The sequence below is a fragment of the Elephantulus edwardii genome, unplaced genomic scaffold (assembly GCF_000299155.1).
Source record: "Elephantulus edwardii isolate Elephantulus edwardi_28Jun2011 unplaced genomic scaffold, EleEdw1.0 scaffold00024, whole genome shotgun sequence".
Classification (NCBI taxonomy): Eukaryota; Metazoa; Chordata; class Mammalia; order Macroscelidea; family Macroscelididae; genus Elephantulus; species Elephantulus edwardii.
Genome location: NW_006399774.1, coordinates 2,644,571 through 2,662,931, shown reverse-complemented (window position 1 = coordinate 2,662,931; position 18,361 = coordinate 2,644,571). Strand labels below are relative to the sequence as shown.

General features: G+C 43.7%; 1 protein-coding gene across 1 annotated transcript in view; it reads right to left on the bottom strand.

The window, feature by feature from the left end:
• The window catches only part of ESR1 (estrogen receptor 1), a 492,952-nt gene extending 475,859 nt beyond the window's left edge, over nt 1-17,093 (bottom strand). The window contains exon 1 of the mRNA XM_006882742.1: nt 16,535-17,093. Within this exon, the coding sequence (XP_006882804.1) occupies nt 16,535-16,989 (455 nt within the window). The 5' untranslated portion in view covers nt 16,990-17,093. The remainder of the gene's footprint in view (nt 1-16,534) is intronic.
• Between the last annotated feature and the right edge of the window lie 1,268 nt (nt 17,094-18,361).

Below are 18,361 nucleotides of genomic sequence, written 5' to 3'. Positions count from 1 at the left end.
TGCACTTAGGCAGTTCTCTGTTGATGTGCTGTTCCAATCGTTTTTGCATAATCTTCAGCAGAAACTTGCTTGCATGTGATATCAATGACATTGTTCTATAATTTTCACACTCTGACAGGTCACCTTTATTTGGAATGGGAACAAATATTGATCTCTTCCAGTCAGTTGGCCAGGTCATTGTCCTACAGATTTCTTGGCACAACTTGGTGAGTATACACCCAGGGCAGCGTCTGTCTGTTTAAATATGTCAATCGGTATGCCGTCAACTCCTGGGGCCTTGTTTTTTGCCAATTCTTTCAGAGCACCTTGAACTTCCTTCATCACCACAGGCTCTTGCTCATATGTTGTTTCATTAAATTCTTCTGTGTCAAGCCAATTCCTTTTGGTATAATGACTCTATATTCTTTCCATCTTCTTTTAATATTTTCTAGATCAATTACTATTCAGCCCAAAGCATCCTTAAGTATTGCAACTCGAGGCTTGAATTTGTTCTTCAGTAGCTTTTTTAAAAGATACTGGGCAAAAATCTACCAATATACCACTGTGGTGGTTTTGTTTAGCTTCTTAAAAGTCTCAAAAAGGCATAGCCATTGATTTGGGACCAACTCAGAGTTGACCTGCCGGTGAACTTTAACAAGCTATAAATGACAAGAAAGGTGATTGCTCATCTTTCTCCCAAGGAGCAACTGTGGGGTAGAACTGCCTGCCTTGGGACTAGCAGATCAATTCCCTACTAACTAGGCCACCAGAGCTTCCAGCCAGCAACTTAGTGAAAGTCATTTCACTGATTCATCTCAAAATCAGACCAAACCCACAGCTCTTGAATAAACTCTAACTCCTAGAGATTGTAAGGAACTGTGGTGGCTGAAAACTTGCTGGAGCGACAACTATTAATTGGTTACAAGTCAGTGGCAATAAACAGGGTTTTGAGAAATTGTATAAGAGAAAGCAGAAGGTCTTCATAGAGTTTCCAAGGCTATACTGGTGGTCTAGTGTCCAGAAACTGCACTGCAATCCTGAAGACACTCAGTTCAAGGCCACTAGCCACCCCTGCAGAGAAAAATGGACAAACTCCTCCGAAGCAATTAACTGCCTCTGAAAACCAGGCAAAGGGTCAGCTATGAGTCAGCTCCAACTTTACATTACACAACAGCAACAATTTTTACAGAAGCAGACAGTCACATTTTCCACCCACTGGTGGACTCAAACAGCTGACTTTTGGCGGGAAACTGAGTGTTTTAACCACTGCACCACTGGACTGAGAGATCATTAGCAATGCATTAAAAACAGAAGAAAATTAATTCTGCTATATGAATTTTCACTAAAAGAAAGACTACAACTGTCAGCCATGCTACCTTTAACTTCAAAATTTTTATACACATAGAAAATTTGTAAAATAAGTATATCTGTTGAAATATATCAATTGGTATGCCATCAATTCCTGGGGCCTTGGTTTTTGCCAATTCCTTCAGAGCAGCATCAATTTCTTCCTTCATCACCATAGGCTCTTGCTCAAGAGTTGTTTCATTAAATTCTTCTGTGTCTGCCAATTTCTTTTGGTATAGTGACTATGGATACTTCTTCCATCTTCTTTTAATGATTCCTGGATCATTTAATATTCTGGCCACAGTAGCCTTACATATTGCAATTTGAGGCTTAAATTTGTTCTTAAGTTTCTTTAGCTTATGAATGCCGAGCAAGTTTGGCCCTTTTGATTTTCTGACTCCAGCTCTTTGCATATTTCATTATAATACTTTGCACTGTCGTCCCATGCCGCCCTTGAAATCTTCTGTTCAACTCCTTAATTTCTTGATTTCTCCCCTTTGCTTTGGCTTCTCGGCACTCTATTGCAATATTCAGATTCTGATCTGAGGTCCATCTTGGCATTTTCTCCCTCCTCTGTCTTTGAAATAACCTTTTACATTCTTCATGGGTGATATTCTTGATATCCTCCCACAGCTCATCGGGTCTTCACTCACTAGTGTTCAAGCCCTCACACCTGTTCCTGAGATGGTTTTGAAACTCAAGTGGGATAGACTCAAGGTCAAATTTTGGTTCCTGTGGATTTAACATTCTTTAGTTTCAGCTTGAACTTGCATTTGACCTCTCCAGGGTATTGAAGAGCAATGATATCAGTCTGGAGAGAGTAACGTGTGTGTCTGATCCAGATCATGGTCTTTGCAATTACTGGCTATGCAACAAAATGCTGGACAATGACTAGGGATGATAAGAAAATTCTTGTCCTTGAGTTGTGGTGCTGGAGAAGGGTATTGAATATACCATGGACTGCTAAGAGAACAAACAGTTTCATACTGGAGACGGTGAATCCAAGCTGCTCCTTAGAGGCTAGGATTCTGAAGATCTGTCTGACAAAATGTGGGCATACTGCAAAAGAGGGACCAGCCCTTGGAGAGGGGCATCATGTTTAGGAGGATGGAGGGATAGTGCAAGAGAGAAAGATCCTTGATGAGATAGATGGACTCTGTGATTGGGGAAATGAGGGTAGGTGTGTCAGAAACAATCAGGTTAGCACAGGATAGAGTAGGGTTCAGGGCTGTGACTCATAGGGTTGCTATGAGTCACAGGTGACTCGAGGGCACATAGCAACAATAGCAAAGTATATTTGATTTCTACAAGCTTTCCTTATAGTGTTGTGAAATGTAAAATTATTAATATCCCCTTTAATAATAAATATTATCATTTTCATGTCTAACAACAAACCTCAGATTTTTTTTTAAAAAATGGGGAGAAATGTTATAATTTTTGCCTAATTATAAATCTCATCCTGATAGACATTAATCTCTGCATGATAAAGTGTGTCAAAGCATCTTGGCTTAGTATGTTTATAACCTACGAGGCACATCCCACTTTAACACGTCTCTTTAGAACACTAATTAAACATGTCATCTCTTACTTGCCATTCTATTTAAGCGTACATATTATTTCTTGGAACAATAATAATGACAAGAGGGAAAGTTTACTAGTAAACAGTACTTAACCTACAATGAGTTTTGTCATTAGCCTCAAAGAAGACACTTGTTGTTGTTGTTGTATTTTTCTATACAGATGCTATGTTACCAAACTTTCTATTTCAAGCTGGCTGCAGGATCAAACAATGATTGATTAATTATTTTTTTAATTTGCCAGTACTAAGTAATAAGAAATAGCACTGCCAAGGCAAAGGTTGTTGTTGTTGTTGTTATGTGCCGTCGAGTCGTTTGTGACTCATAGCGACCCTATGCACAACAGCCCTAAACCCTGCTCTATCCTGCGCCAACCGCACTGCCTCTGACACACCCATCCTGAATACCCCAGTCACCGAATCAATCCATCTCATAGAGGGTCTTCCCCTCCTGCACCGTCCCTCCACCCTCCCAAGCATGATGTCCCTCTCCAAGGACCCGTCCCTCCTGGCAACATGTCCAAAGTATGTCAGACAAAGCCCCAGAATCCTTGCCTCAAAGGAGTAGCTTGGTTTAATCCTCTCCAAGATGAATCTGTTTGTTTTCCTGGCAGTCCATGGTACATTCAGTACTCTTCTCCAGCACCACAGCTCAAAAGCATCAACTCTCCTTCTGTCCTCCCTAGTCATTGTCCAACTCTCTGATGCATAACAAGCAATTGCAAAGACCATGGCCTGTGTCAGGCGCACCTTAGTCTCCAGAGAGACACCGTTGCTCCTGAATACTTTAGAGAGGTCCCTAACAGCAGACTTTCCCATCGCGATATGCTTTTTTATTTCCTGACTGCTGGTGCCAAGAGTGTTGACTGTGGAGCCGAGCAAACTGAAGCTGTGAACACTCTCAATCTCTTTACCATCCATCCTGACGCTGCCAGTTGCCCTAGTGGTGAGAATCTTTGTCTTCTTGACATTGAGCCTCAGTCCATACTGACGGCTGCAGTCCTTGACCCTCCGCAGCAAGTGCATGAGGTCCTCCTCAGTTTCAGCAAGCAGGGTTGTGTCATCTGCATAACGCAGATGTTCAAATACACCAGCTGCTCCATAGGAGAAAGCTAGGCAATTACCTTCTGTGTGATGAAAAGCATCTGAAAACCTGCTGGAGGGTCAACTCTGAGGTAATTCTGACTTGGTGGTACAAGTGGTGGCTTGGTGATAAGGAATTCTCTGTGGTTGTTGTTTTGTACTGTAGAGTCTGAACCAACCCATAGCTGACCCTCCAGTGGGTTTTCAGAGGCAGTTAATTGCACAGGAAGAGATCGTCCATCCTTCTCCCATGGCGCAGCTGGTGGCCTCAAACCACATGTCTTTAGGATTGCAGCTCAGCTTCTTGCCATTAGGCCACCAGAGCTCAAGGAATTGTACAGCCAACACAAAATTATATAGTTCTCAGCCACCAGATACTCCGTGGCGGAAGGATGGGCAATCTCTTCCTGTGTGATATATGGCCTCTGAAAAGCCCTGCCGGGTCAACTATGGGTTGGTTCCAACTCGAGTGTACACAACTATAAAGGGAAATGAAGGAAACTTGGTGGCACAGTTGCTAAATGAAAAGTGAGTGGTTTGAATCCATCCAATCACTCCACAGGAGAATGACAATCTGCCTCACAAAGCTTTCAGCATTACAAACCTCATGGGGCGGTTCTACTTAGTCACATGGTGTCACGAGAAATTAAAATCAACTCAACAACATGAACAACGACGTGAAGTGACGGGGAGGAGATAATACAAGTCCCATTTTTCCATTGGTAACTTGTGGAATGAAAATGATGCCCAATTGCTTTAGATGTGGGACGTCCGCTGTGAATTCTAGCAAGGTAACTCCTAACCTTTAGCTCTGGGAGCAAAAAGAAAGACAGCCTTCAATCACAAAGTAAAGACACTTCGGCCATTGGAACCCAGAGGAAATCTTCAGGCCCTAAGAGTGAGAACTAGATCTCCATTGGAAACTAGCATTGAACTGAAAGACAGAGAAGTTCGATCTTCTTGCAAAAACCACCTAACAATAAGGCAGATGGCTTGTCCGGCAGGCCAGCCGTTGAGTTTACTTAGGGCAGGAGAGTAATATTTTATCAGTCCACATCAGGACCCTCACATCCATGATAGGGCTACAACAATGAGCACACCATGGCCTCTATGTCCTCCATAAAGACAGCTGTTAAGTGTGAAATAGTAGGTAGATGAGGATTAGAGAAAAAAGTCCCAGGCCTCGCCCTGCCTATGCTGGTAGCTTGGCCCTCAGTCCTCTGGGGAAATAAAAACACCTCTCTAAACTTTTTTTTTTGTAGCCTGGAAAATAAAGAGTTAAATCTAGATCATATCTGAGGTCTCTTAACATATTTTAAAACATGGTGGTTTTATGAATAATGTATGCTATAGCATAAGTTATGAATAGCATATGTTATGATTATGTGGTTTATACATTATAAATTTGTAGGTTTATCTACAAAGATTTGTTCAAAATTAAGAGGTTGAAAGAGACCACGTCCACCTCTGGATAAGGAGTTCTGGTGGCCTAATGGTAAGTATAAAAGCTCTGAAGGACAAAGACGGGCAATGTTTTCCCTTGTGATCTCCATCTCAGAAAAGCTCTGGAAGGTTCCCTATGGGTTGGTCAAACTGATTGTACACAACAACAACAACAACTCCCCTGATGGCAGAAAGGGTTGAAAGGTTGGCAGTGCCAACACATCTAGTGAAGTCTGCAGATGAAAATACTGGTGATCTATTCCTGAAAAGAATATAAAAGTCTATGACTTCTATGGCGTCACCATGAGCAGGGATTGACTGAAAGGCAATGACATTTTTTAAAAACATCTCTTCTGGATTAAGTAGCTGTGATTTTGAGGATTCTCCTTTGCACAGAGAAGTCTGAGCCACACTACCCCATGGTTCTGTCCCAATTTAGCATTCTCTGAGGAGCTTCACAAGGGAGGAGCTACACAAGTTGCTATCAGCTAGTCTTTGGAGAATCAAGGGCTTTTTCTGAAATTAGGAGAGAAAAACATCCCCCGACTTAATGAAAAACTGTTTAAACATGTTTTTAGCAAGCATCATTTAAAAAATTAACTATTTCTCATCAACCTAAGAGAAGTAGCCTCAGGAGATAGTCTAAGATTAAAGCGTTGTCACAACTAAATATAAAGATATTACAAGGAAGCCACAAATTAACTGTGAAGTAAATGGATCAGTAAGAAAAATCATCTTGCTAATTTTCCTGCATAAGATAGTAGATTAAGAATTTTCACTTCAGTCTGGAGCTCTGGTGGCCTAGTGGCAAGAAGCTGCACTGCAATACCAGAAGTATGTGGTTCAAATCCACCAGATGCTCTGCTGGAGAAGGAGGAACAATCTCCTCTTGTACCAGTCAGATCCAATTTGATGGTACACACACACACACACAAACAAAAAAACAAAAACAAACAAACCCCCCCCCCCAAAAAAAAAAAAGAATTTTCACTTCAGAATACAATTTCTAGATTCAGGAACTCTGGTGGTTTAGTGATAAGGAGTTGCACTGTCAACCCAAAGGTAGTGGTTGTTGTTAGGTGCTGTTGAGTCAAGTACAACCCATAAGCAACCCTATGAACAATAGATCTGAACTGTGTCCTGTCCTGTCCTGTGCCATCCTCACACTTCCTGACTCATCACAGCCCACTGCAGCAGCCATCATGGAAATCTACTTGGTACACAGCTAAAAACCACCAGTTTCTCTGAGGAGAAAGATGGGCAGTCTCTCCTCCTAGTATTTGTTGCCTCTGCAAACCCACTAAAGAGTCAGCTATGAATCAATACATGGAAACAACAATCCTCCCTCCCTAGTGGTTGACCTTGGGCAAGTCACCTCCCATTTTTTAATCTCCCCACCTCTACTATAATATGAAAATAGCAATAATCTCAATTTCTGAAGGCTGGTGTAAAGATCAAAGAGGCTCATCCATTTAAGACATTCAATGATATGCCCTGTGCCTGATGCTCAAAGAATGCCAGCTACTGGTTATAGTAATTTCTCTGATTATTTAGAAATGAAAAACAAATAAATAAACAGTTCCTCTTGAGCTGATTCCAACTCATGGTGATCCCATTTGTAAAGACTAGAATTGCACCCATGGTATTTCTCAAAACTGACTTTTAAAAAGCGAGAAACCAGGACTCTTCTGAGCCACCTCAGAACTTGAACTGCCAATCTTTCAATAAGTAGTTGAGCACTCAACTGCTTGTTCTACCTATGTACTCCAGTGATTCTTCACAATTTAATACCTTAACGACTGTAACAGCACATCAACAGAGAACTGCCTGAAGCGCAGGCTGGATTTAGAAGAGGCCGTGACACTAGGGACATTATAGCTAATGTCAGATGGAACATGGCTGAAAGCAGAGAGAGTACCAGAGGAATGTCTATCTGTGTTTCATTGACTGTGCAAAGGCATTTAACTGTGTGGATCACAACAAACTGTGGTTGACTCTGAGAAGAATGGGAATCCCAGAACACCTGATTGTGCTTATGTGAAACTTATACTTGGAACAGGAGGCTGTCATTAGAACAGAGCAAGGAAAGACTACATGGTTCAAAAGTGGGAAGGGTGTACATCAAGGATGTGTCCTATCTCCATATCTTTTCAATATATTATGTAGAACAGATTATCAGGAAGTTGGGATCTATGAGGAGAAGTGTGGCATCAAGATTGGAGGTAGCCTCATCAACAATCTGCATTATGCAGATGACACAACACTGCTTGCTGAAACTGAGGAGGTCCTGAAGTGCTTTCTACAGAGGGTCAAGGACTGCAGCCTACAATATGGATTGAAGCTCAACATCAAGAAAATAAAGATTTTTCAACACTGGGCTGATTGGCAGCATCATGATGGATGATGAAGAGATTGAGATTGTCAACAGCTTCCATTTGCTTGGCTCTACAATCAGTACTCTTGGTAACAGAAGCCAGGAAATCAGGAGACAAATTGCATTGGGAGAGTCTGCTGTCAGAAACCTTTCCAAGGTACTGAAGAGCAACGATGTCAGTTTGAAGGCCAAGGTGTGCCTGATCCAGGCCATAGTCTTTGCAATTACTTGCTATGCATCAGAGAGCTGGACAATGACTAGGGATGATAGAAGGAGAATTGATGCCTTTGAGCTGTGGTGCTAAAGAAGAGTATTGAATATACCAGGGACTGCTAGGAGAACAAACAGGTTCATCCTGGAGAGGGTGAAGCCAGGCTGCTCCTTGGAGGCAAGAATTCTGAAGCTCCGTCAGACATACTTTGGACATGTTGCAAGGCAGGACCAGTCCTTGGAGAGGGATGTCATGGTTGGGAGGGTGGAGGGACAGCAGAGGAGAGGAAGGTCCTCGATGAGACGGATTGATTCAGTGACTGGGATAATGAGGATAGGAGTGTCAGTGACAGTAAGATTGGCACAGGATAGAGCAGGGTTTAGGGCTGTTGTACATGTGGTTGCTATGAGTCGCAGGGACTCAATGGCACATAACAACAAGAACAACAATGTTATTATTTACCCTCGCATTGTTTCACAGAGCCCAGCAAGTAAAAAGTTGTGATGCCAACTCAAAGGCAGGAGGTTCAAAAGCCAGCAGCTATTCCTCAGGAGAAAAACAAGCAGTCTCCTCCTTTGCAGTTTACAGGATCTGAATGGCTGCCAGAGGGGTCGGCTTTTTAAAATCAGTTCTGGATCGATGGCAATTGTTCTACAATTGGGTTCTTTAAGGTACATTTCTTCTGTCCAGGGAGCTGGCCTGGAAGGAACTACAGGGTGTGCCAAGATGGAAAAGACTTGTAACCCTGCCTGCCCTTCTTTGTGTGGCTAAACCTCATTCTTCAAAGTCCAGCTGAAAGGGTCACTGGCCCCACCCTTGAGTAGGCGAACTGGGTCTCCTCCTAGTGCGGCTCCACACCTGGGTGCTCCGGGCGGCCCTCCTGGCATAGCTGTGCCACCACCGTGCTCATTTGTCCGTATGTCAGTCACCTGCACCGTTCATCAGCAGCTCCCGTGACAATAGACAATGTGTCTACTCTGTGCCTGGCCTGGAAGCCAGCACAGGACCAACAGTCGATAAAGCTTACGGAACATGTGAATATATAGACTGTTAAACTCTATTCATCTAATATAAGGAGGCATTAACATAATGTGTTAGTGTGGAGCTGTCCAGTCTAAAGGTCGGTGGTTTGAATCCACCAGATGTTCAGAGACACAAAGATAGACAGTGTCCTCCAGCAAAGATTTAGAGCCTCAGAAGTCTCCTGGAGCAGGGTCAATGTGAGTGAGATGGAATTTACAGGGCAGTAATGGGCTGGGTTTGATTTACTGAGGTAACATATAAAATTAATAGTATCTGTTCAACAGATGCGGGAGGCATATCTATTTACAACCATAAAGAAAGGCATCCTATATCAACGTGTCTATTAAGGGGGAAAAAAAAAGAGTAAAAAGAAAGAAAAACCCAAGCCTGTGGCTGTTCTGTGATTCCCACTTAAGGCTGCTCCAAAAGCACGGAAGACGACCTGCCCCAGCTGCTCGCAGGGAAAAAGACAAGATTGTCTCCAACGGAAAGATTTACAGCTTCAGAAACCCAACAGCGGGTCCTCAGGAGTTGGAAGTGGCCCGAAGGCAATGAATTTGGTTTTAGTTAATCTTAAGCAAGCAGATGGTCACATTCCCTCCCACAGAGCAACTGGTGGGTTCAGACTAGAGAACGTCAGGCTAGCAGCCTAGCGCTTATTCACTGCACCACCAGGGCTCCTTACAGAACTGCTGAGAGTGTGAAACCGCGTCCTGTTCTGTCTGTGTGACACAGGAGATAAACGCAGGGAGCCAAGCAAGTGAGTGAGTGAAGGAGCAATCCAAACAATGCCACAAAGTGAAAGTTTCTGCCTGATTCCTTTCTAAGCTTCTATCGTCCAAGATAAAGAAAAAAGGAATAGGTTTTGAAACTTTTAATCCAGTAATGCCAATCTGGGTTATTAACATGTTTTTCGACTACTCGTTCTCCCGGGCTAGGTAGAACTTAATGCAGCACATTTCTTTAAAATGACAGATGAAACCAGTCAACAGTGTACAACGCGGGCAGTGGAAAGAAAGAAGTGAAAAAACAGAAATGGAACAACAAAAAAGAGGGGAAATGGAAAAAAATAAAGAAAGGCTAAAGAGGCCAAAAGGCTTTTTAGAAGAAAACGATTAGAAAATAAACAAAAAGAAACAAACAAACAAAAATATGAAGCCTATTAGAAGGAGGCAATGGGGAGGGCAGAAAGACACAGGAGAAAAGCAGCATGTCGGTGCAAATTAGGACTACAGTGAGTATTATTTAGTCGCAGAAAATGGAGAGACTGTTGTCTTTACTTCCAGGGCCTTGTGTAAAAAAAGAAATAAAAAGATCTCAAGTGAGAAAAGTTAAGGAAACTTCCCAGGAAGTGGTGCCTGGCATGGAGAGATATTGGCTATAAGGATCCCAAAATATGCCATTGCTCTGTTACACACAGATTGAGTGGGTCCAGGGAACACACAGATTGAGTGGGTCCAGGGAACACATGGATTCAGTGGGTCCAGGGAACACACGGATTGAGTGGGTCCAGGGAATGCACACGGAGAGTTGGAACCCAGGAGACTGGGCCTGAGGACCAGACAGCCAGGAGTTCCCCAGCTACAGATGAGAATGAGAACCACAAAGTGCAAGAGCCTTCGTCTTTACTCAAAATTAACCACATTTAGAGGACAGTTAAAATGAAAAACAAAACACTTGGGAGAAGGAGGAGTTCACTAAGGGCTTATTAAGAATATTGTACCTAATTTATCTGAACATGAACTTCTGCAGTCTCCTCCGTGTGGATCATCGGAATTCCAGAAAGGAGAAAATTGCAGGAAAAGGCAATCTGGTACTATCTTATTAAAGATGATCGAGTGGATGGTAGTAGAAAATGCTTTGGCAGCATACTAGTAACCGGAAGCCTCTCCTCGGGGGCACTTGTAAGAAGACACAATAGGTCTAGATGTAGTGCTAATTTTTTTTTATTTACAGTGCAGTTATTAATTACTGTTATTATTGTGTGCCATAAAGTCGAAACTGACTCAAATCTCAAGGGTTTTCAGAGGCAGTTTAATGGCAGGGGAGGAGACTGTGCAATTATTAGAGCTACTTGACAGATTCCTGCCGTTGAGATTATTGATAATACCATGACTGGGGTTTTTCAGAATATTAACCTAAATTATAACTATATAAAAATGAGCCAAATCTAGTAAGGATTTCAAACAGGGTTGGAGTTCATGCTTGCAGAACTAGAGGGTCCATGAATAAGAGGAAGACAATGATGATGGGCGGGCAGTCACTATAACAATGGGTTCACGCAGGGCAGAGACTGAGAGGGTGGCACGGGATCAGGCAGGGCTTCTTCTGTTGTCACGACGAACATCTAACAATAGTAACAATTGTTCTGTATAGGACACCAACCTCCAAGAAATGCTGCCTTCCCAAATTGACATCATTACAACATCATCGCTTTATCTACCACCAGCAGAGATTGCAGGGACATATCCATGTCACCTACAAGATACAGTGGCAGGTCTTTCTAATGTGACAACTATTCTTGGAAGTATCACTTTATAAAATTAAAGTGGTGCCAGGTAGGACCAAAATAGCCGTCTTTCTATCCTTCCTATGAGTGATAAGATCTAAACATAACACACATAATTTAAAGCATTGTTCATGAATGCAGAAATTCCCTCATGATGTCTAACAATATTTTTCAAGGCTCACAATGTAGAAAGTATGGTTTCTTCTCTCCTGAGCCCAAGGATGTGAGAAAGGCCACTCCATCTCCAGCCCACTGAAGACAGGTTTCAGAGTTTTGGGGAATGTACGGATGTAAGGATGGACGGGGTGAGAAATAAGACAAACTTTTCCGCCTTTTTTTAGATTACATTATCTCTCAAACTACTGGCTAAGCTGCAGCTATGAAATGAAACCACCCGATGGCTTTAATGGACTGCCTCCTTCTTATAAAACCCGTTCTACCGTTCTACTTTCATTTTGGTTCATTTGCATTCTTGTGGCAGTGTGTTTTAGATTGATACGACCTCTGTGGAGCGTGTATGTTGTGGTTCTAAACACATATAGCCACACTTTACTTTCCTTTTGTCTGGCAGGCAAACTGAGACTTAGAATTCCGCTACATGGCAAATTATCCATGAGCCGATCCTCATAATATAAGAAAGAGGGAGATGCATTCAACATGTTTCTCTCCCCACAGGCTGCTTCTAAAGTTACTTTAAAAATAACACTGAACTCAGGAGGCAAAGGATTAGATGTATTATTATTTTATTATTGTTATTATTATATTTATTATTATTATTATTATTATTGCACTAGGCATGGATTTTAAAAAAATAAATATTGTATAACTAAAATTCACACATTTATTTATGTAAGACCATTTTCTCATCATCAGATATATTCCAAAAAAATCTTCTTAAAGTTTCTTTGTAATATCCCAGGTATACAAATATTGCAGATCCTGCGAAAGATTTTCTTTAAATTTGATTTCTACTAGGGAAAAATAAAATCCCTGTTATCATCATTCTTTTCTTTTTAGACACTCTTGACTACTTAAATCTCAACTCTCCTGTTGTAGTTTCAGCTTACAAAAGCACAAGGACAAATATTAATAATTGTATAAAATAATACTAATAATAGATAATGTTTGTGTAGCTTATAAGCCTCTTCACCAGTACGGCAATCTTACAGGACACAATTAATTATTGGCATCTCGTTGTTCACGGGAAGTTTGACATCTCCTATAGTTTTGGTCCTGGTATCTTTCTTCCTGCCATGGGCAATTTCTTGTTCCTGGCTTTTATATCTTTAAAACAATAATAAGAAACCAAACTCATGAATCTGAATTATATTAAGTTGTAAGAACTGTGTCTTAAGTACAGCCACAGAAGTAAATATCAAGTATAATCAAGGACCAAAATGAACGAAGTGCGAAAAAAGATTAGACTAAGCAACAATTCTCTTTCAGAGTCTTTCCAGAACTGAGGCACAACATTGGTGAGTAGGTGAAAATGGAATGAGGCCTAGAGATTTCTGTCTCTTTTTATCCTACCTCCAACCCATTCTCCAGGCCCCTTCTCAGGCCCTCCTCAAACCCTCACAAAGTGCCAGTTATCATTTACATGAATTAAAGAAGAAGGAAGAAAAAGAAAAGGTGCTAAAAGATCACCTAACTGCAAAGAAAGAATGACTGGAAACTCGAAAATTAGTTATTGAAATCTCCCCTGGTTATCAGCTTCTGCCCAATGTTGAGGAAAAGTTTGAAAAAGGTAAGAAACAGACAAAGCAGCCATCCTAAATATGCAGAAGATGGGTAAGCTTGTTCTCAGAGCATTACATCGTATGAAAAGACTTGTATGTCAAGTTTTTGGGAAATGGGTTGTGTTTGCTATGTAAGAATATTAACAAAACCAAAATAATCATGCAGCATTAAAAACCTAGTTTGAGTTTTATGTTCAAATTCCTAAATTTTATTCTAAGTTCTCTGAATTGCAAAAAGGAACCTGACATAGATGGTTTTCCGCCACTTTCATAACTAAAAGCTGATGCAAGAAAGGCCCGATTTGCAGTCCCTTGAACAAATGTTATGCCTTAGCAACAACTTGATGGGACAGGTGACAATCTTTTACGCTTTAATATATGCCCAGAGCAGTTTTATCTTTTTTTTTCTTTCTTTCTTTCACTGATGTGATTGCAAAAGCCAACAGAAGAACGAGAGCATCCTAATTCCAAATGATGTAGGCGCTACAGAAATCTCAGAACATTCTGGCGGGACATTTCAGCTTCAGGCGCTATACCGCAAACCGTTACACACAGAGAAGCTCCGCAAACAGAGCAAGGGTCAGTCCAAGTGAACTAAGAACACTGGCTAGGTTGAGTGTGGGAGGTATATATAATAAAGGCAATTATCGCTGTAGATTGAGATCTACCGGATACAGCTTAGGCCAATAGATCCCAAACTTAAAATCCATAACCCTTACATACATGGAGAAGTTCTGTAACAGAACTAGTAAAGTTTAGTCTGACTAAACTAAAAATAGCAGGCGAATCGATCGTGGGTCAAAATAATAAAGGCAATCATTGCAGCAACTTGAGATCTACTGGGTACATTTTAGGTCATTGGATTTCAGACTTCTCTGACCGCAACCCTCAGAAAGAATAATATTTTGCATTGCAATTAACACACGGGAACATGTATAATTGAAACACTTTTTCACAAAATAAAACTTACCCTGACTAAATGGGACCTGTTATTTCCTATTAAATCCCTTTATACTTTATTTCTTCTTTTAAAAAAAAATAACCCAACAACCCTTTTTTTGACTTAATAAACTGAATTCAGGGCCCACTGGGTTATTACAATTATATTCAGAATTACTGTTCTTCAGGCCCCAAACCTTTGGAAAACTACTTAAGAAAAGTCCTAAGAATTTAGTTAATTCTTTTATTTGAACAGGAGAATTGGAAGAAAAAATACTATTTTAAAACATTTCAAACAACAGTGAGCTAGACCCTTCTCTAGGTAACAGGAGGCAGCAACCAAACAAAAGGAGAAATGTAACAAAAATGAACCGCCAAGGAAAAATCTAAGTCTGAATTTCTATACCAACTCCAATCTGGAGTGTTTTTTTTCTAATTTACTTAATTCCTTGTGTTTTTTTAAAAGTAAGTTTTCTTCTAAAAGTATTAGACTATGATTTAATGCACAAAGTTTAAGATGGGGCATATTAGAGTGGTATTATTTGCCACCAGGATGATGAGCAAGTAGGAATAAAATGTGATCTCCTTTTTATCTGCACAGATTCACTTTGCAATTATTAGCAAGGCCGTAAATAATCCACTAAGGAGCAGTCTCATTAGTGCCCATTGAAATTCAGTGTCATTAATTTGCAATAAAAGAACTGAAAATTAAATAGGAAAGGAAATAGTTTCGGGAGTCCACCATAAGGTTATGAAATTCATATCATCCCAGTGTCTTATCTCATAGCAAGGGGTTGAAAATGCTCTGTGAATTAGATTTAATCGCTGTATTTTGTTCTTCAATATGGGGAGTGGGAGCAGGCAGAGAATTTTTTTTTATTACTCCTAAATTAATACAAGTGAAATTAATTTGAAAATGTCCAACTTTTTAAGTTGGATTCATTATCTTTAAAGTAAACTAGGGCATAGGACCTTCTGAATCCCTCTGAGGGGGCTGGGAATGGACACAGGTCAGAGTTCCCAAAAGGGTGTCCTCCAGGGCAATCTGGGGCCACACTGCACCTTCGACCTGTCTTCTCTGCTATAAATATCTCTGGAAATAAAACCCTAGACAGCAAACAGCCCGTGGCTTGCAGTGTAGAGAGGCTGAGAGAGGAGAGGAGGTGAAGTCAGGCACCACAGCAGAGGGTGAAGTGGGTACACCATTTCTGCACCTGCCACGTGGGTGCCCGGGCCTCCCAGACTCACTCCAGAGTCCTGATGACCCCGAGCTGAGGGCATTCAAGGCCTCTAGGTTCAAGTCCCAGAAAGAGACAGGGAGAAGCTACCTAAGGGCAACGGGATAAAAGAGAGGGCAAAGAGGAACAGTCCATGTCCTTTTAAAGTGTGAGCACAAAGCATTCGCCACAGCCACCGAAAGTCACCAAAGTGTCACTGTGTGTCCCAGCTCTCCAGGGGACCGCAAGGCGCAGTCCAGGGCTGACCACTCCGCATTTGCTGTCTGATAGTCAATCCCGGCGCCAGACTAGCAGGGACGATTTCAAAGCCTCCGTGCTTCGATGTGGCAGGGTTTAAACTCAAAGGACACCTATAAATTTCCGGCTGTCAGAAGTCACATGCCAGCAATTTGCGCCAGCGCGGGCTCAGCCAGATAACTCAGAAATCAGAAACTTGCTGTGACTCATTCAACGCATCTCACCAGCTCTTCCTGGCAGGACAATCCCGCGCCAAGCTCCGCAACGTGGGCTGGGGAGCAGGAGGTTAAGCGCGAGCTAGGAGACACTGATAACCATACAAAATGCCCATCCGGATAATAAAAGCTGATTTCCAACCCGACTTTGGAGATGGAGGGGGATTTTTTTCAGAGAAAATCCTAAAGGATTAATGTGAACAAATAATAAGTCTTCTGGGCTCTGCTACCTAAAACACCCCCAGACCTAAATGCCAACCAAAGCAGGACTCCAGGCTTCCAGCACTGGTGGCTTGGGTGCAACCTCCCACAAACAGCCCATGCCATGTCCGCTTTTCCACAGGTGGTGTAGACAGGGGGCACCCAAGCATCCAAGCCCGCTGAAGGCAGGTAATGGAGAGGCAGCTGGGTTTCAAAGCTGCTCAGCCAAGAACTGGCTCCAAGGCACAGGATCCACCAAATGCCCCTCGGGTTGAACTGCACCATCAGGCGCCCCGTGCGCCCCGGGGTCCTGCAGCCCGCTCCCTACGCTCCAGCTGCCCAGGGCACCCCCTCCAGCAGCTACCCCGTGAGTAGGCCTCGCCAAGCGCCCGCCCGGGTCCCCGACGGCGCAGCGGGTACCTGTAGTAGGCGGGTGTCCCGGGTTCGCGCCCCGCGTAGCCACTCTGCTCATTGTCCAGGTAGTAGGGCACCTGCTGGCCATGTTGGTGCAGGAAGGGCGAAAGCTGTGGCGGCGGGTGCAGCAGCATGAGCGGGCTCGGCGACACGCTGGAGAGTGGCGGGAAGCCCCCGATGCCGCTGGGGGGGCCTCCGAACGCCGCAGCCTCGGCCCCCGGGCCATAGCCCAGGCCGGCGTGGCCGTAGCCGGGTGCGGAGGCAGCCGCGGCGGCGTTGAAGTCGTACGCGGCGCCCTCGGGGTAGTTGTACATGGAGGGCTTGCTGCTGTCCACGTACATGTCGCCCAGGGGCCGCTCCAGGGGGATCTTGAGCTGCGGCCGGTTCAGGGACTCCAGCTCGTTGCCTGTGATCTGGTGCATCAGAGCCATGCCCGGCGGCGCTTTGGTGTGGAGGGTCATGGTCGTGGACCCTGGGCGTGGGCGAGACGCATGTCTCTCTGCAGGCGCGGCGGGGGCTTCAGCAGCCAACGGGCCACCTGGAAAAAGAGCAGAGCCGGCGGTTAGAGGCGGAGCGGAGCGGCCAAGTCCCTGCGCCCCGAGCGCCCCAGCGCGGCCCTGTCCCGGGAGCCGGCCCGCCGGAGGAGCCCCGTGGCCGCTGCGGGCAAGTGCAGCGGCGAGCGAGCGCGCTCCGCCAGCTCGCCAGGGCTCCAACTTTAAGTACTGGGCTCCCCAGCTCATATGCATTACAAAGGTCCTGGCGGAGGGCCAGGGCTTGTTGCCTTTCACTGACATTGGCTTAAACATCACTTCCAGGCGAGCTTCTTTGGGAGCGATCCCGGGAGCAGCTTCCCTGAACTTTCCTGGTCGTCGCTGAGGGATGGCCCCACAGGTGGAAGGCTGGGACTCCCAGGGATCCCCTGAACGGTGGCGCAGATGAGAACCGGCTTGAGAGCAACTCCGGAGACGCAGGCTGGGGTTGGCTTTCTGGAATGGACTGCCTGATGTGTGCCCAGCTAGTCTCCAATCTATCTCTGTTTGTCTCTTCTGCTTGATTCACTTCTCTCGTTGGCTAGAAATATGTAATGTGTACAATGGAATGACCCTGGGGAGGAGTGCTCTGTAACCGAGATAGGGCAGATAGCGCGGGCTGTGTGGTTGCCTGCACAGCCAGCCACAGATAGCTATATTTAGCATCGCCAGGGACTGATCGCTGGCCTCTGGGGGAGGGAGGGGCGGAGATTCAAGGTGTACTTATAGCAAGATTTGCATTTTGCATTCAGAAAAAAAATATAATTGCTGCCTAGCCTCAGTTTCACCTCCACGCCAGTCTCCCAGAATGACCCCTTCCGCCTTTTCTGTAGCTCGGAGTTGGACTGACTACAGGGCTGCTGGACCTCTTCCCAATCACTGGGAACCACAGGATCAACTCAGAGCTAGATGACCCACCTGTAAGTTTTCAGAGGCTGTAAATTGCTCTGGAAGCAACTGGCTATCTTTCTCCCTCCAAGTATCTGGTGGATTTGAACTGCCTGCCTTTGGGTTGGAAGGGCAACTCTTTATCCATTAGGCCACCAGAGCTTGCTCCCAATAGGAATGTTTCTGTGATTCACCAAACAAAACAAAACAAAAAACCAAATAAAAAACAACCCACAAAACCTTTGGTGAGCCACATGCACATGGATGTCCCTGCCTTCTCTGATTATGCAACCAAACTTCAGAAAACTGCCTCGGAAATAGACTTTGCAACACAAAAGTTTAACCTCAGGCCATTACCAGCCCTTTGGCAAGGATGCTGGCTGCACTACTGGTGAGAACCACAGAGTATAAAAAG